Source organism: Pagrus pagrus, assembly GCF_965226575.1.
Source record: "Pagrus pagrus genome assembly, chromosome: 12".
NCBI lineage: Eukaryota > Metazoa > Chordata > Actinopteri > Spariformes > Sparidae > Pagrus > Pagrus pagrus.
In genome coordinates, this window is record NC_140196.1 from 22,747,313 (window position 1) to 22,770,067 (window position 22,755).

Genomic DNA, 22,755 nt, shown 5'->3' on the forward strand with positions numbered 1-22,755 from the left:
ATGAATGTAAATAAGTACATTTTGTTTAAATAAAATATTGACGTACTTCTCTACTCCAGTGATATGTGTGGCCTATACTTTATACTGCTACTCAACTATATTTTGAAAGCCAATATTGAACTTTTTACTCTACTACATTTATTTGAGGGTCAGGGTTATAGATCAATAAATTATATTTTATTATGGACTAAGCTACCTGACATGAAATTAGCTCCACCTTAACAAGTCAAGTCAATTCAAAGCATTTATTGTCATACGCACAGTTAAACTTCTTCCTTTGTCTTCCACTCTGAAAGCTGTTTTACAATGAAAAAGATGTAAAGTTAGAAATATAAACAATATGAAAAGTACAAGAATGAGAAGAAGATGTAAATGTAATGTACAACATGTAAATAAAAAGCATCAGTACAGATATACAGTATAATAAGAATATACAGTATCAATGCAGTGTAACTATTAGTGCAAATATGAGTGTCATTGTCGACAATTTGCAACAAACTATATACTCATAGTACAAGCATGAGTGATTCTTACTCAATGTATTTCTAAATACAGCGATGGAATGTAACTAAGTACATTTATTCTAGTACTGTACTTACCATTTTGAGATACTTGTATTTAACTTGAGTATTCCCATTTTCTGATACTTTACTTGCTAGTTACTTTGCAGAGTTCATGCTGCATCGGAGCCAAAGTAGCACATTTTGAAATCAACTTATTTTCTCAATAATCAAACAATCTGAAAAATGCTAAATATTGGATCTGATAATCGTTATAAACGTGTAAATATACTGTATTTATAATGTACCTGTACTTGGGAAACTTACCAGAAAATTACTTTTAACACACTATCTTTATTTTATTTTTTTAAGTATTACTTTTAACAACACTGCCCACTATAACCCACTAATGTAATGATTAGAATATGAATTACTCTTTGACTCTTTCTACTTTGACTTCTTCCACAACTAGTTGCAATGCACCTTTATCTGGTAACATGAGAAGTGCCTGTTGAAAATGAGTCAGCTAAACCCGTCGGGCAAGTGTGTGTGTGTGTGTGTGTGTGTGTGTGTGTGTGTGTGTGTGTGTGTGTGTGTGTGTGTGTGTGAGACAGATTCCTCGGGACTCCACCCTGCTCTCCGCTCTCTGCTCTCTGCTCTTAACGTTCCAGGAACTCTTCTTCACTGCTGCTTCACATCTGTCCACCACAGCACAGATCCCAGAGCAGCAGACACAGACCAGCTGCTCCATTTTTACCCGTTTATCAAAGCTCTTCAGTCCTCACGGGGTGTTGGGTGAGCAGAGAGAGGGTGTGGTGGACAGCCTCGTTTTGTCGCTGCTCATTAACACGACCGGACTGTATCTTCCGTTGACATCTCTTCCTTGGTAAGTACTGCTGATTTTGAGACGTTTTCATGTTTTTTAGAGATATATCAGACATGTCTTCCGATTTTAACTGGATCTGTTGCCACGGTGTGCTGGCAGCCTCCCATAAAGTAACCTTGTGTTTTGTGGGCGCTATTCATAGCGGCGTGTTTGTGCTGCGGGCCAGCGTCTCACACCTGAAAAGGCTTTTTGTGCGCTGAGGTCTGGTCCTCGGTGAGCAGCAGGGTGGAGTGGGTGCCGCCTGTCTGCTCCGGGCATGTTGGCCTCGTGTTTGAAGCTGCTCAGACATCCCAGCTCTCAGTCAAGTCAACATCAGCGATCAGACTTTAATTTAGCTGCGGTTGAACTGGTGAATGCTTTTGTTCTTACGCAGCACAACACTGCGATGAGGCGCACTCTCTGTGTGGGTGTCACTGAAAACGCGTCGTTCACTGTGTTTTATCCCCTGGGTGCTTACTCTGCTCTCATCTGCAACACAAACACAGGCTACAGAGCACTTCTCCAACAGGGAATATACTTTTGTGTAGGGCAGACATCTTGACGTGTCCACCAGAGGCACAGGTGTGACCAATAACAGATGATGGCTTCGTTCCCTTTAAATGGCAATTAAGGTGTGACAGCCAGCATGCAAAGCACCAGGGCCCTGAACCACTGTGGAGTTCTGGAGAAGAAAGTCAAACTCAGAATTTAATTATTTACAATATTGATGAGGTGAAATACAAACTCAGAAATATTTGTTTTCCATAACTGGATAAACGGGCTGTTCTCAGAGGAAAATAAGGTCCCAGGACACTGTTTGAAGCCAGAAAGGTGGCAGGGTCCGCCACATATAAACAAAGTAAAACAGTATGAAACTGTGTTGTCTTTTAAGGTCAGTTTGTGTATTCAGTTTATTCAGTTTGTTATTTAGTTTGTTTAAAACAAAAAATAAATAAATCAGTCAACGAAGATCTTTGTCTTCTGATTTAGAATTTGTTTCAAATGTCTTGTTTAAAGCTGCTGTAAGCGTCGTCGTTGTTGTTGCTAACTTTCAGTCTGTTGGCAGTTAGCAATCCCCTCCCTCCTCTCTACGTCACCACATGAGCGTGCAGCGATAATCACCAGACATGGCAGCAAATGGAGTGTTCCCGAGCAGACAGGACCGCCTCTTTCTCTGCCCTGATTGGTTAAGTGGGCAGGGATACCAGAATATTTATTTTTTCTTTGGGCCAAAACCCAAAGTTATTCAAGTATTCACAGTTGAGAAACTTGATGTTTTGCATTTTTGCCTGAAAAATTATTAAATTGCTGAATCAGTTAGAGAAATTAATTTTCTGGTGGTTGACTATTTGATTATTAAAATAATATTTGCAGCTCTAAACTATTAAAGGTGCACTATGTTGTTTTGGGGAAGACATTTTAATCAGAAGAGAAAAAGATCTTCATTGACTGATTTTTTTTTATTATTATTATTATTATTATATTTTTTTATGCCTAAACAAACTAAATGACATGACTGAATAAACTGAATACACAAACTGACTTTAAAGGTCACAATTTCATACTGCTTTACCTTGTTTATATATGGCGGACCCTGCCACCTTTCTAGCTTCAAACAGTGTCCTGGGGACCTTATTTTCCCCTGAGAACAGCTTGTTTATTCAGTTATGGAAAAAATAAATGTGTTTGTATTTCACCTCATTTATATGGTAAATATAATATTCTCATTTTGAATTTCTTCTCCAAAACCTAAATAGTGCCCCTTTAACTCACAAGAGGGATGAAATACATACACATTTACGACAAGAAAAAAATAAGAGACGCTCTTGTGATCATCAGAAAATGTCATCAGCCGCCTTCAACCAAATGAAAAATGACATTATTCGTACTGCTGACCCTTACTTTACAAGTACTGTATCAAAATACAGTCAGTGATAATAATACTAATGACAAAACAAGGTATAAAAAGTGATACAGGTCAGGATGTTTCTACATTTGTTTGTATTTGATGGTCAGTTTCAAGAAGATAATTGTAAACAAATGCAGAAGTACAAAATTTAAGAAGAAGTGTTACAAGTTATGATGACACAGGCCAAACACAGGAAGGCTGTCTTAGTAACAGTAAATCCTCCCTCATATGTATTTAAGGACACCATGTAGGTTATTTAGTCAACAGCAGCTTCAGGCATTACAGAGTCAATCCAAAACTAAAAATAGCCTCAAACAAACACAAAGTGAAAATGATAAGATTTGCCAAACTGGTTCTTGTTGTTATTGTTTCTTTAATCTTGTCCTCCCACACGACAGGCTCCACAGGACTCACAGTATGTTGCATTTTGGGGCACAGGGGTTTTCCTGCCTGTTCTGTATAAAGAAACATGTGAGTAATTAAAGGTTACGTTAGGCTGCATGGACGTAAAAACAAACTTGTTAGTGTTGTCAAAGGGTGCATACTTTACAGTACTGACTCAGAGCTTGGTTTTGGTAGTGATGATGACGTTGACACGTAACAATCAGACAGTGGAAATCGTCTCAGGCCTCCAGTTTGAGTCGATCAGCGATTGTGACAGTTTCTAAATGTTTCCTAGAGTTACACCCTCCTATTCAGACACTCCTCACGCCCTGCTGACTGTGTCTCAATGACCGAATCAGTGATCAGCTCTGTGGCTCGCTCTCTGGTTTGTTTGACTACTGCAGATACTCTGAAGCACTTTTTCCATTTAGTGTTTTCTGTCCTGTTGCTTGGTGCTGGGGATGTGACGTAATGGCAGCACGAGGTGGAGCCAGCTCTTAAATTCCTTTACTGTGTGTATTCCCCTGAAAGCCACAGTGAAAGAGGACATTTGGCATTTTCTAAATAACAGGTCAGTGTTTTTGAGAATGGTGGCTTAGTTTGTATTGTTATATCGTGAGGAGAAAAATCATCTGCGAAATGTTAAGTGAAAGATCTTTAAAATCTAAATGATTCACATCGTAAAAGTGGGTGAATTTTGTTGGTAAAGCACTTAAAGCACCCTGTAAACGTAGCACAACTCTTTTAAAACCTCTCTGGAACATGTAATAGTTCAGCCACATGTGACAACATTGTCTTCATGTGAGAGGCTAAGTGGGTATGAGGTTTATTATTAGAAATTTCCCTCGGAGATGCATGTGGTGGTTCCTGAGCTTACAGCGGCTTTTGGGAACCACATTTCTAATCAGATCCATATGTTCACTTTAACCTGATACAACCCCAGATGTGTTCTGTAAGTCAAGTCCCATTATTACTCAGCCAGATCTAATGTAATATCTGGATGAACATATGTGCGTACAAACTCACACACACCAACAGCAGCTCAATACACAGGCCTAAAGCCAGTCTGGGCTTTTTTAACTGACTGAGTTAAACTTAATGTTTTCTACACATTCAACATTGTAATGACGTAATGAGTTTTGTTTGTAGTGATGATGATGTTTTCCTCTTTTAATGCTTTTTTACAGTAAATGGAATCATATAATTATATTATATCATATTTTGGCTTTTCTTTTTAAAGAATTTACAATAAAAAAAAACCCTCTAATGTCACAGTGAAAACCGAAGTAATGTCAGTGAATTAAAAATATATATTCTCATATAAAATTACTATGCCACGATGGGACATTTTATTCATATCTCCCATCCCTACTATATCAGCTGGAGTTCCATCAAAGCCCAAATGATACTGGATAATTGAGACCAATACCAAAATTGATATGTGCTGTATATGAGACTCAGCTGATATTTTTTTATATATAACACATAACAGCACATAACATAAACAAGCAGTTAGATCAGGATCCCTTAAATGTGGTTATTCAAGAGATATGACGTGCAACACTTAAATTAGCTTAAACATATCTTTTGCTTTAATGAACTGCAATTTGTTGTCACTTGAACCTGTTTGAATTGATCAGTTTTGGTGCCTTGGGGGCAAAACAACAAGCTGTAAACACACCATTGTTATTTTGTCACCTTATACTGTTGATATAGCTAACATTAGCTAGCGGTTTTACCATTTACACATTGAGCACATATGAAGCAACGTAATGTAACCCAAGCCTGAGTTTGAGCCACCACAGTCAAGTTGGTGGCAGGAAAACAATGAGCTAAAACGGGCTAAATGCTCTGAAAAACTAAGGGAAATTGTAGGGGTGGTAATTATTGTCAATCGGTTTATCACAACTATTTTTTTCTCATTCACAGTCATTTAATCCATTTTAAATCTTGGCCCACATATAGCGTATGCTGACACTTCTGTGAAAAGCTAAAATCAGTGGATGATGATGTATTTTGCTGGTGTTGTTCTGTGCTGTTTACCCTCTCTGTTGTACACAGAAAAGTGAAATATCTGGGAACTTCTCTCCTCCCAGGTGCAATGTCCAGGTCAGACTACCCTCCAGGGTACGATGACTCCCGGGGCCCGATGTACGCGCCTCAGGGCGGTAATTACCCACCACCCCCTGCGTATGGCTTCCCTGCATACGGTGGTCCCCAGCCAGGCCAGCCCAGCGCTCCCTACCCCATGGGTCCAAACACCCCGCTGTACCCAGGCCAGCCAGCGGGCTATCCTGCCGGCCCGTACCCAGGACAGCCTCACCACGGCGGGCATCCAGGAGCTGGCTACCCCAATCCCCCTCCCATGCCCCCTATCGTCCCACCTACCATGCCATCAGATATCCTGAGCTCTGGTAAGACAGGAATAAATGTCGCATCATAGTATTTAAGGTACACTGTGTTAAAGCTTAATTTGTTGTTATTACAGCTGAGTTTTTGTGTAAATTAAAAAAACTAGATCGAGCATGTTAATAAGTGAGCTGGTAGGCAGATTTGTTTACCTTTTGTCAGACCTAAGCTAGCTGTTCCCCCTTGTTTTCAGTCTTTATGCTAAGCTAAGCTAAACACCCCTCTGCCTGCAACTTCCTGAGAGTGGTATCAATCTTCTCATCAAAGTGTATTTTCCAATATATCAAACCAACAGTACCAACAGCATAAGGCCTCGTCACGGACTCTTCACTGCGAGACATGTTTCCTGTCTCATGTTTCCTGTAGCTCTGTGTGGTCAATGCTCATATCTCTTTTCTAACCGATGTCACAGGTGACGAGTTTGCGGCGCACGGCAGCGGCTGGGACAGTTTGAGCATTCGACACGCCTTCATCAGAAAGGTGAAACACACTCGTCATGCAAACCACGCTGGATTAGCCCCAGCTCATGTGTCACACTTGAGTCACACAGTAAAGCTAGTGTTTAAAACCCAGCCAGGTATATTTATTCTTTTATAATGAAGTTATGTGACATTTCATACATAATTAAGTGTTGAAATGTTTTGTTTTGTCATACATTTGAGAAAGAAGATATGTGAGACACTAATTGGAGTCGGTGCTGGCGTAGGATGGATTGGGTGTCTTGAAACTACAGGGTGTAATGCTTCTTTTGTCTGTATTTGTTTTTTAGGTGTATATGATTTTGGCCACTCAGCTCCTCGTCACCACAGCCATTGTGGCCGTGTTCACATTTGTGTGAGTATACAGAGTGTGTATTTTGTGTGCACGTGTCTGTGTATCGTGCTGTTAACTGTGTTTCTGTCTCCCACAGCCAACCTGTCAGATATTTTGTGCAGAGAAACAAAGCTATCTACTGGGCGTCTTAGTAAGTCTCACTCTGAGGTGACATCGCTTTATTTATAGTTATGTACTTTTGCAGAATTCAAAATAAATGTCTTGTAATATTATTGTTTTAGTGGTGTGTATATCGTGACCCACCTCGTGCTGGTCTGCTGTAAAGGCCCCCGGTGAGTGTGATCGCTCAGTTTTACGAAGAATATTTGTTCAAAAAAATTTTAAAAACTGCTTTTAATCTTATTTTCTCTTTGTAGGAGGAAGTGCCCATGGAACGTCATTCTGCTGTCCATCTTTGTAAGTCAGATGACTTGTGGTTGCCTTGTGGACCAGGAAGTAGATAAAATATAATTACTGACAATTTCCTGGACTTGAATCAAGTCTATTCTTAGACTGAAATACTGACGCTTTTCCTGGGTTTTACTTTGCTACTAGAGCTAAGCAGTGAGTCAGACTTGACTCGGGACTGTGTTTGCATAATTTCTTTGATATGTTGCGTCTGCATCTTATCAGCTCTCTGTGCAAAATGGCTCCATGTATGACTGAATGGACCAGTGCTGTCCAACAGCCGAGGTTGACTGTTATTGTTCAGCTTCGTCAGGGTGATTTCTAGGTGTTAATTTTTGTCCTGAAAGCTGCAGTCCAGCTCTGCTGCAACTGTTTTTCCTCTTTATTAAATATTTAAACCCACATGACATCAGAGCACATCCACTGCACGCCCTTTTGCTTTCAGTGCAGCTCTGCAGTAAACATCTGTAGTTCTCTCAGAGCTTTTTCATCCCTAACTTAGTTAAATTCTTCACTTTTCACAGTTCACTTTGTATATATTGTTAATACTTTGTTTTTGTATGCAGTGTTTTTAACATTTTTGATCATTTAGATAATAGTGGATGTTTTTAACGAGAGAGGTTAGCCTGTCGTCTAGCCTAGCTGGCTTTCTACAAAGCTTCGCATTTACACCTACAGTCGAACCGTTCACCCTTCTCTCTGATTTGTGATTTGAATCCATTATCCATCAATTAGGTCCGAGCTTTACTGCTCGCTTTAACAAGACTGTATATGTGTGGCTAGCTTACGTTGCTGACTGCTATCTGTATATCTAAAGGATCAAAAATGTTTATAAATACATAAATGTGTCTATATATGTATTTTTAAAAAACGAACAGCAAACTATTAAATATAAATAAAGCGAGCTGTGGAAAGTGTTTTACCAAGTTACAGATGAAAAAAGGACATGCAGTTCCTAAAGCGGATATACATCACACTACAGTGTACAAGTGGAGAATATGTATGTATATTGCAGTGAGCTCATCAATTGTGATGTAACTGCATTTTTCTATCTATTTTTTACAGACGCTGGCTTTGTCTTACATGACTGGATCCATTTCCAGGTGAAATAAATGTGTATAAAGTTCGTCAATAGTGAATAACCATCCAGTCCGTTTCCCCCAGAAGTAACTGTGTTGCTCTTTGGTTTCAGTTACTATGACACAAAAGTAGTGTTTCTCGCTATTGGTATCACTGCCGTCGTCTGCATCGCCGTCACCATCTTCTGCTTCCAGACAAAGGTAGCACGTGTGTGTCTGTGTGCGAGAAAGCGATTGCTTATCAGCCTCAAATAGCTGCTGTGTGTTCATGCGGTCACACGTGTATAAACAAGGCTGTTTGTGGTTTCTGTTTCAAGGTGGACTTCACCAAGTGCCAGGGCCTCTTCTGCGTCCTTGGGATTGTAATGTTTGTGACCGGCATCATTACAACCATTGTGCTGTCCTTCAAATATGTGAGTTAAGGAAGCACCGTTTCCTGCAAACACACCTTTTCAAGTTTCCGTCATTGTAATGACTGTTTGTTGTTGCAGATGCTGTGGCTTCACATGCTTTATGCAGCTATGGGAGCCATAGTCTTCACCATGGTGAGTAGTCTGGTGGTGGCTTTATGCTGTAATTCTTTATATTGGTCCTTGTAGTATAACTTCATGTATCACCCTCTGACTTTTTATAGTGTAACTCTGAATGTTTCTTGTATGTCTTGTAGTTCTTAGCGTACCACACGCAGCTGCTGATAGGGAACAGGAAGCACTCCATCAGTCCTGAGGAGTATGTGTTCGCCGCGCTCTCCATCTACGTCGACATCATCCAGATCTTCCTTTTCCTACTGCAGATTATCGGTGCTGCGACCAAATAGGTGCACGCAAGGGCACACGACCAACTTGGGTCAACAGGGTGCAAAACCATACTGTGCTTTTTAAAACATTTAACACACAACAGCTTTGTTGTCAATCAGAATCCGATTACAAATATAAAATCATGATGCACTCAAAGTAAGGGCTGAATTTTTAAATTTGAGATTTTGTCATAGTATAGGTTAATCCTATGCACAAATAATGCACTTTTTCTGAAATCAATATTTGTCCATCTGCATTGGGCATATAACCAGTGGTTTAAAGAATAATACTGTAAATACTGCAAATATCTATAGACACTGGAATGTCAGCTGCAACATTTATTCACTCTTGCTGGACTTAAGTTAAGGCAGACAGTGCCTGAGCTTCTTTCTCTGCATGTAGATGTATTTAACATGAACTGGGTCCATTTGAATGTTAAGGAAATGGGCATCTATGTTTGTTGTAAAGGTCAAACTCTTAATTTGTTGATGCAAAGACCCACCTCTCCGGTTGGCATTGAAGTACAGCAGGGGTGGGCAGTACATGTGTCAGGATTTATGAAGTGAATGAATCATCAATAGGCGACTTCAAATGTATTTCAATTACCACTCAATCATTTATCAAACATTAGACATGTCATATTAATATTCACTGTTAAGTACATAAAGGAATAGTTATGCTTCATTGCTTTCTTTTGGCAATTTAGGTGAAACAGTTGATACCACAGTCACATCTGTCTGGTTGACTACAGCCAGCAGCTGGTTAGCTTGGCTTAGCATAAAGATTGAAATCAGGGAAACAAGTCGCCTAGCTGTGACAGAAGGTAAAAAGCTGCCTCTCAGCACCTACGATTCATGATTTACCATGTAACATCTTGTTTATATTCCATAAGAAGGTGTTAAAATCACCAGGTCGTGCTTATGTGGATGTTATGTCTGACTTTTTCTTGGCTTCTAGCAGTAATTTCCCGAAGTCTGCAGTGAAGCTGTCATTTTATACAAAGGTTTTTGTACAGATTGATTAACAAGGTCTTAATGCCAAGCTAATAAGAAGCTAACCAGCTGCCTGCTTGCTGTAGGTTCATATTTGCCGTACAGATGTGAGCTAATTGAGCTAACTCGCTAATGGCAGTCAAAGTTGGCAGAAGTTAGCAGCTACGCTAGCGATATGCTGGCCCCTAATTGTTTCAACAAGTGGCCAATTCGTACATATTGCATATTTTAAATTATGTGTATTTCAAAAGAAAAAATGGTTTAATGGTAACAAAAACAAATGTTTGTTTGAACTCTCAACCAGTGGCTCTGCTGCACTGATGTCCCTTTTCCACCAACATGGAACTGGTTCAGTTGCAGTTCGAACACCTAATTTATAACCATTTGGAGCAATTCTACCAAAATCAAATTGGTTCGGGGTTGAAAAAGTTGGACCCCAGTTGGAACCAAAAAATAGCAGGTTATCTTGGCCACGGTACAGGTCGTCACATTGTGCAACACCTCCCAGTGATGGCACATCCTCGATCACAAAGGTTCTACTGAAAACTGGTGGAAACAAAGTCTCATACGCTAGATAGAACAAAGGTGAGTTTTTTTTTAAGAAACGGAAACAGAACCAGTTCAAAAACCAGAGCTAATTTGGTGGAGAAGAGTGTATATGTGCCTAAAACATGTTACATGATGTATGATGTAACATTTGGTATTGATCCTAATGACACAAGCAGGGATACTCAAAACTACACTCATATCGGCAGTATTGATACTTTGGTGATTGGTTTGCCCACCCTTTAAATCCAGTTCAGTCCACCTGCTGACGGCCTCAGATCTGCTGTCGTGGGTTCATATTATAAGGCCTTTGCTGATGATCTTTAATACATGTGTTGCTATATACTATATATACATAGATCACTACAGTGCCTTCACAACAACAATGTTCCTGAGATTAATTTTTTTACTTAAAGAAGTACATGTTGCAGTACTCCATAAGCTTTTATAGTATTGTTACATACTGTATGTGCCTGTTTATATCTTCTTGTGTTACACTCAGTTGTGGGTCGGTGCCAGCTGGGTGGGTATGTCCATACGGGATAACACATTCGATACCACAATGTTAAATTATTGAAACATTCCTGAACATCAGTGAGCTCCAGCTAATGTGGAACTTTTCCTGAGATGGTGTACACCACCCAGCTGGTCCTCCACACACAAGTATAGACCCGACCAAAGTTACATATAGCCCTCGACTACGACAAACATTTTGTGTAGTACAGATATGTCAGTGTGGGCTTTGTAAATATACATATCAATGATGAGGAGAGTCTGTCTGTCTTTTCATATCAAATAAAGATTTGTATTTGTGATTTTCCTGTGGTTCATGTGCAGTTATACCAGTGATGATTCTTATATATATTCATACATTTATATTTATTTCCTTATCATATTTATAACATCGGCATCATTGCTAATAAATGTGATCATCCTCCAGATTCAATGAAGCAGTCAACATTAACAGTATGATTCATCTGTGTTCATGAGCAAAAACAAAACATCTGTCTTGACTTAAGGCTCGGGCACAAGCACGTTCCCTCTCAGATTTCCATCCACGTTAGCCTTTAGAAGAATCACAGCCCAGTTCTGAATGTCTGAAAGAGGTTTTGGATGTTTTAAAACTCAAGCTCATGAAGGTGACACCCCTTCTGTAATCAGTCATTGGGTTGTAGCGCACGAGGCACCGCCTCAGTAGTGACATTCAGGATATGATATCTCAAAGCATTATCGGTCCAGTTTAACTTCTTCTGCAGGATGGCGGTAGCGACTGCCTTCGTAATCCCCCTCGTTTGAATTTTTCATCCTCTGTCGAATCTTCAGCTGCTTCAGTCGGTTCTTGTCCACTTGTCTCTTGGCCAGGATGAAGCTGATGATACCCGTGGGGAGGCCTATCATCCTGGAGGGGAGAGATCAATAATTGTTTTACTCAGTGGGCAACACACACAGTATCCATTATTGATTATGAGCATAGAAAAAACATCAACATAGTGTAGTGTAGAAGAAGCAAAAAGGGCGAGGGTAAGAGTGTTTGAGTCATGGTTAGGGAGCTAATGGTAATTACTGTGCTCATGTTTCCTCTTGTGATTAGATCATCCAGTCTTCCCTCTCTAGAAACACAATTTGCTGGGAAGGAGTGGCACAACTTGTGAAATGTAAGCTGAACACATGCTGTACACTCACACACAGTTTATTATTGGGTACACAAAACTAACGCCCTTTTTCGCACAAGACTAGTTTTACCAGAAGACCTCTTGTGATTTAGAAATGACTCTCCTGCATCAGTGTTTTTTACAGTGAAGTCTGTTTACTGTCACACTATTTACTGACAATATCTCCTGGATGAGATGTCAAAGCTCTGCGTTTCAGCAGCCACATTATTAATATAGTTTAGAATTGATTTGCACAGTTTTTGCATGTGTTAGAAGCATAAATACACATTTGCAGCTTATTTAGATCAAATAATGGATGCTTTGTGGTTTAACTGTCATCATGTTTACACATCACTTCAGCCGATCTTACGGCACGGCTGCTGACTGCTGTCCAAAATCACAGAAATGTCAATTCGCATGGGACTAAAATCACATGACTCCTGTGTCTGGTGAAACAATGGTAGGTATGTATGGAAATATGCGGTGGAATCTATACTTTAAAAATGACATGGCAGAGTCTGACAAGAGTAAGATCATAGATGATTTCCTCACTAAAATTTGTGTTAAAGCTGTTTTGGTGTTGAATCAACTTTCTGGTCATATTTCAAGCAGTTTTTTGTGTTTTTCTAATATTTTGTCCACCTTTTTATAAATGAGTGTAGAGACTATAATGTAGATAGTAATATCTTCATGAAGGTAGGATTGTGTTGGAGGAGTGCTGTGTAAGACTATTGTTGTACCTTGGTGTACATAATAAATGTAATAATCATCTGCTGTGTCCCTCAACACTGTGCGTCTACGTGACTTCTGGCACATGAATATAAACACTTGCATTGTTTTTCTGTCAGTTTGTGAACATGTTAGCTGTTAGTGTCTGCATAACAGCTGTCACTGCAGACAAGAGCACTCAATATATAGATCGTTAAGAATTAATAATTTAGTAGATCTGACTCTCAGACGGAGGGAATGAGCCAGCAGCAGACCAGTGGGTTTTACCTTGAGACCTAAAGCTCTAAATAATCACTACAACACTAAACTTATTTCTCAATTGTTATTTTTTTATCTTTATTTTCACGTTATTCAGAAAATTTAACTTTTTCAAGTAGCACCCCAGGAGCAGTGCTCACAGTGCAGTGTGCTAGCCATGATGCTCGAGGAAAATTGCTCTTTTTGTCTAATAAAAAATGGTTTGCTGACGTTTGGTGCAATCCTAAATTAGAAACAAACTGCCTCCTGACAAATGACTGTAGTGTGGATGACGCAGAATCTGACTAGTCACAGTCACAGTTACATTCAGGTAGAGGCTTACTGGTCTACAAATCAATTTTATTAATATAGCCCAAAATCACAATCCCCTCAGTGGGCTTTAAAATCTGTACAGTGAACGACATCCTCTGTCCTTAGACCCTCAGGGGGAGCCACATAGAAGGGATCCCTCTCCCAGGACGGACAGACATGCAAAAGATGTGCATATACAGAACAGAACAACAAAATCACAATTTACAAATTGCATTGACAGAATATCTGATACAATTTATATAATATATGTAAAGTGTGCGGATCTCCTTCCTGTTATATGATGTGGCCGAGACTCAAGGTGAATTCTCATTCATATTTTATTCCTCATTGTACAATGACTTACATTACTTAGTACAGTGTATTTTTATATTTCTGATGACTTGAGTTGTGCTCTACAAGGAGATCACTTTTTGTGACAGTTACATAAGAATGACTGTTGTGATCTGGAGGGTGTTGTACCACTACAACTGTATATTTACATACACATGTACATGAATGAAGAGAGTAGACTCACCAGGCATAGCCAATCTTCATCATGGGGTTCTTCGCCTTTTTCTTGGGGATGTATTCAGGACCTTCAGGTTCCTCCTCCTCTTCCTCCCCAGCTCTCCTGTGGTCAGTGTGGGTGCCGGCTGTGCTCTGTGGCTGGGTGCTCCTCTGTGTGTCTGTCCTGCTGCACAGGGAGGCAGCGGGGGAGACATGTAGCCGCAAACACTGACACACTGCCGGGTTGTTGCTCCTCCGCGTGAGGAGCCAGCGGCCGGGAACAAGGTGCACACCTAAGAGAGAGAAACACGTTTATTCTTCCATTAAAAAAAATATTGTGTCACCTTAGCGGGGAGGTTCATTTGATGCTTGAGTCCGGTTACATCGTTAGAAAGTCATCTGTGTGATTCAAAGTTCCGACAAAATAACAGTCTGACGGTCATTACACTGTAAGAGGCCGAGCCGAAGGTAACTTCGATGTTAATTCTGTTTAACTGCGGCTCCTACACTTTTTAGAGAAGGTGTAATGTTAGTACACCTGTGTTTTACCTTTCAGTGCTGTCCTCACTGCTGTCACGTAGGGTGCCGCCATGTTTGTTGAATAATGTCAGTCGCGCATGCGCAGTACAGTTATGACGTCTGCCTGCTGCCACCTAGTGGTCATCATGATGTAGCGATTAGATACAACACAGGATGAATTTTTAATAATTAGTGTTAATTATTATATACAAACCAAGCAGTTGTGTTTATGTCAACAGTTTATTTATTTTCATTCACATCATAACATAATTTTACAAAAAGACATACAATATAACTTGAATCCATGGAGGCAAATAAGCCTCAATATATGCCTTTAATATACAGTTATGGAGAAACAGCAATTCAGGGCGGTTCCATAAACTAAGAGCCAAACAAACAGACAGAAGCCAGCAAACAACTGGAGCAAAGAGAGCAGCTTATTTACAAAAGTCAGTTTGACCTAAAACACTTTTTCTTTCCTTAAAGAGCTCATATTCGTTTGTACAGTACAGATAAACTCCAAAAACAGGGCGTATGACATCTCCAGGGCTACTATTATGTATGTGTTACATAAGAGCATTCAGAAACCTTGAACGTTATTGTTAAGGTTTAACATCAGCAATGATGGAGGCTGTAAGGGCGGTGGAGAAAAACAAACAGGATGGATAAGGGGAGGAGTTTAATCTTCCAGGATGTAGTTGGGGTTGACGACCATAACGGCTTCTTCTTCTTCTGTGCTGGCTGGCTCTGAGCCCTTCAGCCCTGCTTGAGACAGCTCAATGAGGATGTGATCCTGTTGAAACACACACACACACACACACACACACACACACACACACACACACACACACACACACACACACACACACACACACACACACACACACACACACACACACACACACACACACACACACACACACAAGTCATCAGTTATTGTCAAAACTTGGATAACGACGACTCAGCTTTGTTTTTGTGAAGGACGGACTCACATAGTGCACCAGCCTGTGGAGGACCTTCTCTATCAGACCCTTCTTATTGACCAACTCCTCCTCAGAGTCGATCTCGGACTCGATCTCCTTCAGGTACCAGTTCACCACCGCACTTTTCTTCAGCTCCTCCTCTTCCTCAGCTGCGACACAGAATATTGGTAAGAACGTTGGAGTGAATCATGAAAGAAAAAGCAATTCTGGAAACTTTTCCGTTGTATGAAGAGGAACCTCTCTTACCCTCCTCTGCCCTGCGCAAATGCAGCACGAGCAGGTTGGAGATGCGTCTGTACTCGGTGAAGGACAGGCGGAGGGACGGTTTGGCCTGGCTGCCAGGCTCGCCTTTGTCGTGACCATTAATTCCATTGACGTGTCCGTTGACGCCATTCACTCCGTTAGGGATGGCGTTTCCTGCATGTACAAGTTTTTATTAGTTAAAAACGTATGATCCTTCACACTTATTATTGATCTACTATGTTACATTTTATCTCGGTGTGTAGATTTGTCAGTACCGTCCTCCTCCTGCTGCTCCTCCTCCTCCATTTCGTCCTCCTGCTCCAGGTTGATGTCGGGCGTCTCCACTCTGATGATGGATTTGTTTAAGAGTCTGAAGGCTTCCTTCACATGTTTGGGCTGCACCTGAAAACACAGAGAGAGACAAAGGTCAACATTGTATCATGTAATACACCTGTGAGTAGTTACATTACTAAACCTTATTGGTCACTTTACAATATCATTCGTTGCCCACCTCGTCACAGCAGTGCATGCGTGCCATGCCCTCTGAAAGGCGGATCATGCTCTCCAGCTGTCGCACCGTTATCCTCCAGGCGGACTTGGACACGCCTCCGGAGCTGTCACGCTGACGCAGACGCTTGTACTGCTCCACGATGAACTCCTCGGATTCGCTGGAGATCTACAAGCGGGAACGTGCAACTGTTAATACAGATCACAAGCGCACAACCCTGATGTGAACGCAGAGTCGGCGCAGGCAGACACCCACCTTAGGTTTGAACTGCCTTGCGAAGAGCAGGTATCTGCGGATCTCATCCAGAGTGTACAGTCTGTCCACAGACTCCTCTATGCGGGAGTGCAGGTCCACGATGCGTCTGGCGATGGCGTAGTCCGTCACCTGGGATACAGACAGACGCATGCAGCTTTAGACCAGTTCAGATAAATGCAAGAATGAAAAAAAAATGTTAATTTAATAATCAGCGCAGAAGCAAGTTAACAGACCTCATTGCAGTCGTCCACCAGGATGAAGAAGAGGTCGAAGCGACTCATGATGGGGGCGGTCAGGTTGACGTTCTGCTTCAGGCTCTTGCTGCGGTCGTAGCGCCCTCCGACCGGGTTGGCAGCAGCCAGGATGGATGTGCGAGCGTTCAGGGTGGCCTGAGGAAGATGGAGGCAATGCCTGGTTATTCTACTGCAGAGACAGGGTTCCTACACCTCTTCCATTGTCAACTTAAAGCACTTTTCAAGCTTTTCCAGTGTTTTTATTCATACAGAGTGTATAACTGAGTACTGCAGACTCAGAGGTGCACCATTAACGGGCCTATAAAGTCTTAAATGTATTTTAAAGCCACATGTATTTAAACATTAGAGCAAAACAGGCTTTTATTTCCAGTTAGGGTGGCGGTTCAAGTGTTCAAGATGAAAAAGGACATATCAGTTGTTGCATTTTAATTTAAATCAACTTGTTTAAAAAAGGCACTAGAAATGAACGTCCCTCGCTGGAAAAGAGAATGATGCAGTTTGCTGCACAAGAATTAGGAAAAATTTAACTAGAAATGTAAAGAATACTTGAAACAAGTTCACTGCGTTTAAAAACAGGTTGAAATAATTTTCACAGTGTGGATAGACTGCCTCACGACCAGGCAATGAAAATTGGGTGACAAAGTTTCATATTTAAAAATGAAGTCGCCTGACAGTAAGTAGACTTAAGAATCCTATATAACCTGCCTTAGCCAATATGAAACATTTATTATTAAAATAATGCGGTTACAATTTCAAGCAGCTCTAAGCACTCGATCTTGGATCTTTCACTTTCCGTTTTTGCCACAATTACCTCGACAAAAGTTACATTTTTGCTCCGGCTGCCATTACCTTGACTCCGGCCTTGGTGATGCTGATGGTCTGCTGTTCCATGGCTTCATGGATGGCCACCTGGTCCTTGAGGTCCATCTTGTCAAACTCATCGATGCAGCACACGCCCTGGAGAAAGAAAAAAAAAAACACTGCGGTAAACACCACTAAATACACTTCATAACGTCCTCCTTCGCCGTCAGTAGTGGCTCATAACACTCACGTTGTCGGCGAGCATCAGAGCTCCGGCCTCGATGACAAACTCGTTGGACTCTTCGTCTCGGACCACAGCTGCCGTCAGACCTGCAGCCGTGCTGGCCTTCCCGCTGGTGTACACCGCCCTGGGGCTGAACTCCTCCACGTGCCTGCAAACACACATTTAAAGATCCGTGAGTCATTCAGTCCTACAATCTCTATATAGTTGAAGGAGACTTTTCTACGTTGCGTCACATACTTGAGGAACTGGCTCTTGGCAGTACTCGGGTCACCGACGATGCACACGTTGATGTCTCCTCTCAGCGAGGTCCCCTCCATGGTCGTCTTGGGAACGCCACCGAACAGCATCAGCAGGATGCCGCGCTTCACCTCGTCGTTTCCTGCACAATCAAACTCACCATTTAGCTTAAAAAAAACATTCCAGCTCTAAAACCATGTACCAGAGCTGTCCTGGCTGGAGAAAGTGTTCAGAGACAGTTGGAGCACTGACCGTGGATGGTGGGGAAGAGGCTGGTGCACAGGTTGTGGTACAGGTTCTTGTCTTGGCTCATCTCGAACACCTTCTCCCACTCCTTCTCCGTCATCTGGCTCTTGATGCTCTCGGCGGTCTGCTCCTCCTCCCGCAGCTCCTTACCGCCAAACTACAACCAGAGGAAAGACACACTTGTAAGTGAAAGATAAGCATGTTTGGAGCTTTATTTATGTATAAGAGTTCAAACTTGTCTGATTCCAGCTTCTTAAATGCAAATATTTTCTGACACTAAACTGACATTTTATGGACCAAACATCTAATAGATGTGATGACTATGTAAATGTGCTCATTATTAGTCTCTTACTCTTGGGTTAGTTGGGGCCACGTTGCAGGCCAGGAAAGCCAGTCTGTATGAAAGCTCTCGGACTCCCAGAGCCTTCAGCCCCCTCACACCCTCAGAGTCGTAGCCCTGTGGTCCTCCGGCTACACGGGTACTGGTCTCTGCTCGCACTCCTGGAGAGGGGACAATAATGAGGTGTCCGATGAAACAAAACAACTACAATGATTTTATGAAGTACTTTCTTAGGTCAACTGGAGGCTCAAAGTCGTACCAGGAGTGCGGAGCTGGGACACATCCGGCACCACGATGAGGGTCCCGGTGAAGTCGCAGCGGTCTCCGGCCTGAGCCGTCTCCACAGCCTCGGCCCTCAGCACGACCTCCAGCGAGCGTGGGATGGAACCACGAGGCAGCTCTGCCTGCGTCTCCTGGATTCGCACCTGAACAATAAGAGATAAGATGTAATCAGACAACGCCGGGCTAATGCTGTCATCAGCGCACCCGTTCATGTATCCTCTCTCTCAGTTACCTTCTGGAAGTCGATGAACTTGGATTTGTGTGTGTCAAGGTGGAAGCGGGAGCGGTTGTTGCAGACGGGGTTCCTGCAGATGGTGGGCGGGGAGTATTTGAACTGCTGGGGGACGTCTTTGATCATCCCCTGGCAGTCCATGCACAGGAAGGTGCCGCTCACCTGCAACCACAAAGAAGGCGGAACAATCATCAGACAAGTTCGACATTACCACATTTATGCATCAGTGTGGCTGCTACCTCACACCACTGATTATTTTCATGCATGTGTTGACGGCAGGATATCGTACCAGTTCAGGGTGGACTGGGTGTGTCCTCACCACCTGACCACTGATCCTCACCAGGGTGCCGATACGCATGGATGACAGCTCACGGATCCTACATCACACACAGGAAAGGGGTCAGATTTGATATATTGCTCGAGCTTTACATATCAAACTAATCACTGAGACTACTGCGCTACAAGTTCACAAATCATATGCCAATAAAAGCTGTCTGAAATGAACGTACTTGTGTCTGGTGGGCAGATCCTCGAGGGCCACGTAGAACTCTTTGTTCAGGGGAACGTTCCCATGATCACGAGCAAAGTTGCGCACCGCCCGACAAAGGAAGGGGTAGACTCTGAAAACACAACCCTTCAGGTCAGTCCACAGCAGTCTGTCTATGGCTGTTAGTCACTGATACAGGTAATATAATGTGTGCACTTATATTAGCAGTGATGAGATGTAACACTACTTTTACCAGGTACTGTACTTAAGTGCAATTTGAAGGTACTTGTACTTGAGCATTTTTCTTCTACCTTATACTGCACTTCTAATCCACTATACTTTTACTTTACATGTATCTTACAGTTGTTATTACTTTGCAAATTCATATTATGAATAATACCTATATTCGTTTTTTACTATATTTAAATAGATCTTTATCTACATTTAACTTTTATATTATTCTATTCCCATTTTTTAAAATCAACTTTTACGTGCAACATTTCATTTTTATCATTTACTTTTTATCTTTTATCATTTTTAATTATTCATTTTATTGCAACCTGTTTTTGTTTTTCTTAATATACCATGTTTATGTTCAGTCACTTGTAATGCACTGTGAATTGCATTTTGATTTGTTTGAAAGGTGCTATACAAATAAAGTTGGAATGACATTAACAGGACTAAATAATCAGGATACAAAAAAAGTATCTCCAGTAAGTTAATTCCAGTGAAGTTACAGAAAAACAGATGTATTCAGTAAAAAGGAGATTACTAACAGGACTACAATATCTAGATAATGAATGATGTACGAGTCTGTAACTATGCATACACACACATGACAACACTTGAGTCTCACATTGCCACTCTGGTCTTGAGTGAGAAACAAATACAAAAGTGTGTGTTCTTTAAACATTAAATTGAAGATATTATATAGATTTCTCTACTTTATCTGCATATACTTGGTATTGAGGTAATTCAAAAGTAACAGAAAGTAATCAAGTTACATTAATGTTGTGATACTTGGATTAAGTTCCTGGCTACAAATACTTAGTAACTGTATTGGATTACATTTTTGAAGTAACCCTCCCAACCCTGAAATGGGTCATTCTACATAGAGGACTATTACTCTTAGTACTCCGATTACATGCTGCTGCTACTAGTTTTGAACCTTTACTTAAAGTTTTGAATGAAGGACTTCCACCTGTTATGGAGTACTTTCTCACTGTGCCATTACTACTTTTACTTAAGTAAAAGATCTGAGTATTTCTTCCACCACTGTGTATCAGAGTACCAGCTTCAGCAGTGAGGTAGTGGTGCTGCTCACTTCATCTCTGTAGGTGACAAGGTGTTGATCAACTGCTGCTTCCTGTGTCAGCTCACCTGTAGTACTCCTCCTGGATGGTGGTGGCCAGCTCCTGGTTGAAGCCCTCCAGGTCTGTGAAGCTCACCAGCAGGGTGTTCCTCTCAGGCCGGATCAGCTCCTCGGCCTCCCGGACATACTTCACCTCCCCATCCCCGGTCTGGAACCTGCACGCGGACACAGAGAGATAATTCAACTGTAATGCATTGATCAACAAAGCATCTGATCCTCATAAAAACTGATTACATTAAAGTATATTTTCGATATCAGTTCGTGCGCAGCGCGATCTGGGGCCGACAACAACACAATGAAGCCTGGTGCTGCCTGCCTGACTGACTGACTTACTCCTCCAAGAAAGCCTGGAATAACTTCTGGCATTTCTCCGCCAACTCGTCCTTCACCATCTCTCCGGCATTCTCCGCGGTCGTTGTGGCAACATCCATGTTGAAACACCGTCAAACTGCGACAAAGGAGTCAAAAAGTCCCGCAAGTTACAGATCCGCACCGCTGCTCTCCGGACACAGGAACACACAGCACGCTCGAGTCCTGACAACAGAGCTACAGTTTCGCGCGAAAAGGGAGACACGTGATCTTTGGCGCGCCGCTTTCGACCAATCGGCGATAGCATGCAAACGTTCTCCGGCTTGTGACCAATCAGGAGCAACTGACGTGAAGTCCTTCTGCTCTTTCCCGCGGCATGTTTCCGGCTTCAAGACAATAAAGTTCAGGGCGAAAAAAATGGTGATTAAAAAAGTGCTTATTTGTTCTGTTCTGTCATTTTAACTTGACATAAAGTAGACACAATACAGACAACATATTAACAACAACATTATTATTATTATTATTATTATTATTATTATTATTATTATTATATAATATAATATAATTATTATTACATGTCAATATCGTTGTTAGTGTGATTACAACTGTAACATCAGTCGTGTGTTTGAAAGCCACAATTGCAATGTGGTGTTGCAGTTCCTCACTGCGGCCACTGCAGGGCGCTGGAAACTCATTTATCTAGGTACACTCGCATGAACAGTCAACATCACATAGACCTTGGCTGCAGATGCACACAGCCTGGTTTAAGGCAACATTATGTAGCCTTTTCACCTTAAAACAACACCTTCATGATCATGTTGATGGTTCAGTGTCTTGTAATCGGGTGAATGGTGTCTCTGTCTCAGCCACTCTGCCCCCCATCACTTGTTCCTGTTCTATGTAACCTCAGTGAGAGGGGGGGATCACAGCGTTACATACATGTTTACTTCAACACATAACATTGTTATTACGTAATGAGTTTTGTTCGTAGTTAGCACCTACAGTACAAATCACACAAATGCCAATTTCTACATAATGTCGCTTTAAGAAAAAGAAGTTTCTGGTACAAATTTGTGTCAGTTCAGCTTGTCCTAGAGGTATTGTTAAAGTCAGTTAAAATACTATAGTTATAGTAACCTAGGTGATACAGAGAAATAACTGTTCACCCACCGTTGCCAGTGTAGGTCAGTGGGAAGCCAGTGAGGGATGATTGTTGCAGATAGCCACTCTTAGTTGCTGGTTCGTCCTCACAAGTGATGTTATTGGGTTAGTAGAGAGCAGCAGCTGTTATTACGGTTATTGAA

General features: G+C 41.5%; 3 protein-coding genes across 3 annotated transcripts; 1 reads left to right on the top strand and 2 right to left on the bottom strand.

Moving 5' to 3' along the window:
* Positions 1–1,124: 1,124 nt before the first annotated feature.
* Positions 1,125–11,517, top strand: tmbim1a (transmembrane BAX inhibitor motif containing 1a). The gene is made up of 12 exons (XM_084369169.1): positions 1,125–1,386; positions 5,755–6,072; positions 6,480–6,547; positions 6,837–6,901; positions 6,978–7,031; positions 7,123–7,173; positions 7,258–7,297; positions 8,354–8,391; positions 8,481–8,568; positions 8,685–8,780; positions 8,859–8,912; positions 9,035–11,517. The coding sequence occupies exons 2-12, from the start codon at positions 5,760–5,762 to the stop codon at positions 9,182–9,184; spliced, it is 1,017 nt and encodes a 338-aa protein (XP_084225295.1). The 5' UTR covers positions 1,125–1,386; positions 5,755–5,759; the 3' UTR covers positions 9,185–11,517.
* Positions 11,518–11,564: 47 nt separating this feature from the next.
* On the bottom strand, positions 11,565–14,755 carry LOC311266675 (uncharacterized protein). Its single transcript, XM_084369170.1, has 3 exons — positions 14,689–14,755; positions 14,168–14,432; positions 11,565–12,101 (listed from the first exon to the last, which is right to left on the bottom strand). Exons 1-3 carry the CDS (start codon positions 14,729–14,731, stop codon positions 11,930–11,932), a joined length of 480 nt encoding a protein of 159 aa, XP_084225296.1. The 5' UTR covers positions 14,732–14,755; the 3' UTR covers positions 11,565–11,929.
* A 124-nt stretch (positions 14,756–14,879) lies between these two features.
* Positions 14,880–21,695, bottom strand: mcm6 (minichromosome maintenance complex component 6). The gene is made up of 18 exons (XM_084369439.1): positions 21,476–21,695; positions 21,151–21,297; positions 19,793–19,903; positions 19,573–19,660; positions 19,284–19,445; positions 19,029–19,194; positions 18,782–18,930; positions 18,436–18,586; positions 18,184–18,325; positions 17,953–18,094; positions 17,751–17,858; positions 16,881–17,036; positions 16,648–16,776; positions 16,396–16,560; positions 16,160–16,286; positions 15,888–16,058; positions 15,651–15,790; positions 14,880–15,451 (listed from the first exon to the last, which is right to left on the bottom strand). The coding sequence occupies exons 1-18, from the start codon at positions 21,571–21,573 to the stop codon at positions 15,338–15,340; spliced, it is 2,466 nt and encodes an 821-aa protein (XP_084225565.1). The 5' UTR covers positions 21,574–21,695; the 3' UTR covers positions 14,880–15,337.
* Between the last annotated feature and the right edge of the window lie 1,060 nt (positions 21,696–22,755).

Bases quoted from the DNA above. Each gene is read 5' to 3' on its own strand.
- tmbim1a (XM_084369169.1), top strand. From the start codon at position 5,760: ATGTCCAGGTCAGACTACCCTCCAGGGTACGATGACTCCCGGGGCCCG. The intron at 6,902-6,977 runs GTGAGTATACAG...TGTCTCCCACAG, and splicing joins GTGGCCGTGTTCACATTTGT to CCAACCTGTCAGATATTTTG. The intron at 8,392-8,480 runs GTGAAATAAATG...CTTTGGTTTCAG, and splicing joins ATGACTGGATCCATTTCCAG to TTACTATGACACAAAAGTAG.
- LOC311266675 (XM_084369170.1), bottom strand. From the start codon at position 14,731: ATGGCGGCACCCTACGTGACAGCAGTGAGGACAGCACTGAAAG. The intron at 14,433-14,688 runs GTAAAACACAGG...TCTCTCTCTTAG, and splicing joins AGTGAGGACAGCACTGAAAG to GTGTGCACCTTGTTCCCGGC. The intron at 12,102-14,167 runs GTGAGTCTACTC...TCTCCCCTCCAG, and splicing joins ATGAAGATTGGCTATGCCTG to GATGATAGGCCTCCCCACGG.
- mcm6 (XM_084369439.1), bottom strand. From the start codon at position 21,573: ATGGATGTTGCCACAACGACCGCGGAGAATGCCGGAGAGATGGTGAAG. The intron at 18,095-18,183 runs GTATGTGACGCA...GTGTGTTTGCAG, and splicing joins GCCAAGAGCCAGTTCCTCAA to GCACGTGGAGGAGTTCAGCC. The intron at 15,791-15,887 runs GTAAGAGAGGTT...TCTGTGTCGCAG, and splicing joins TTTGCGCAGGGCAGAGGAGG to CTGAGGAAGAGGAGGAGCTG.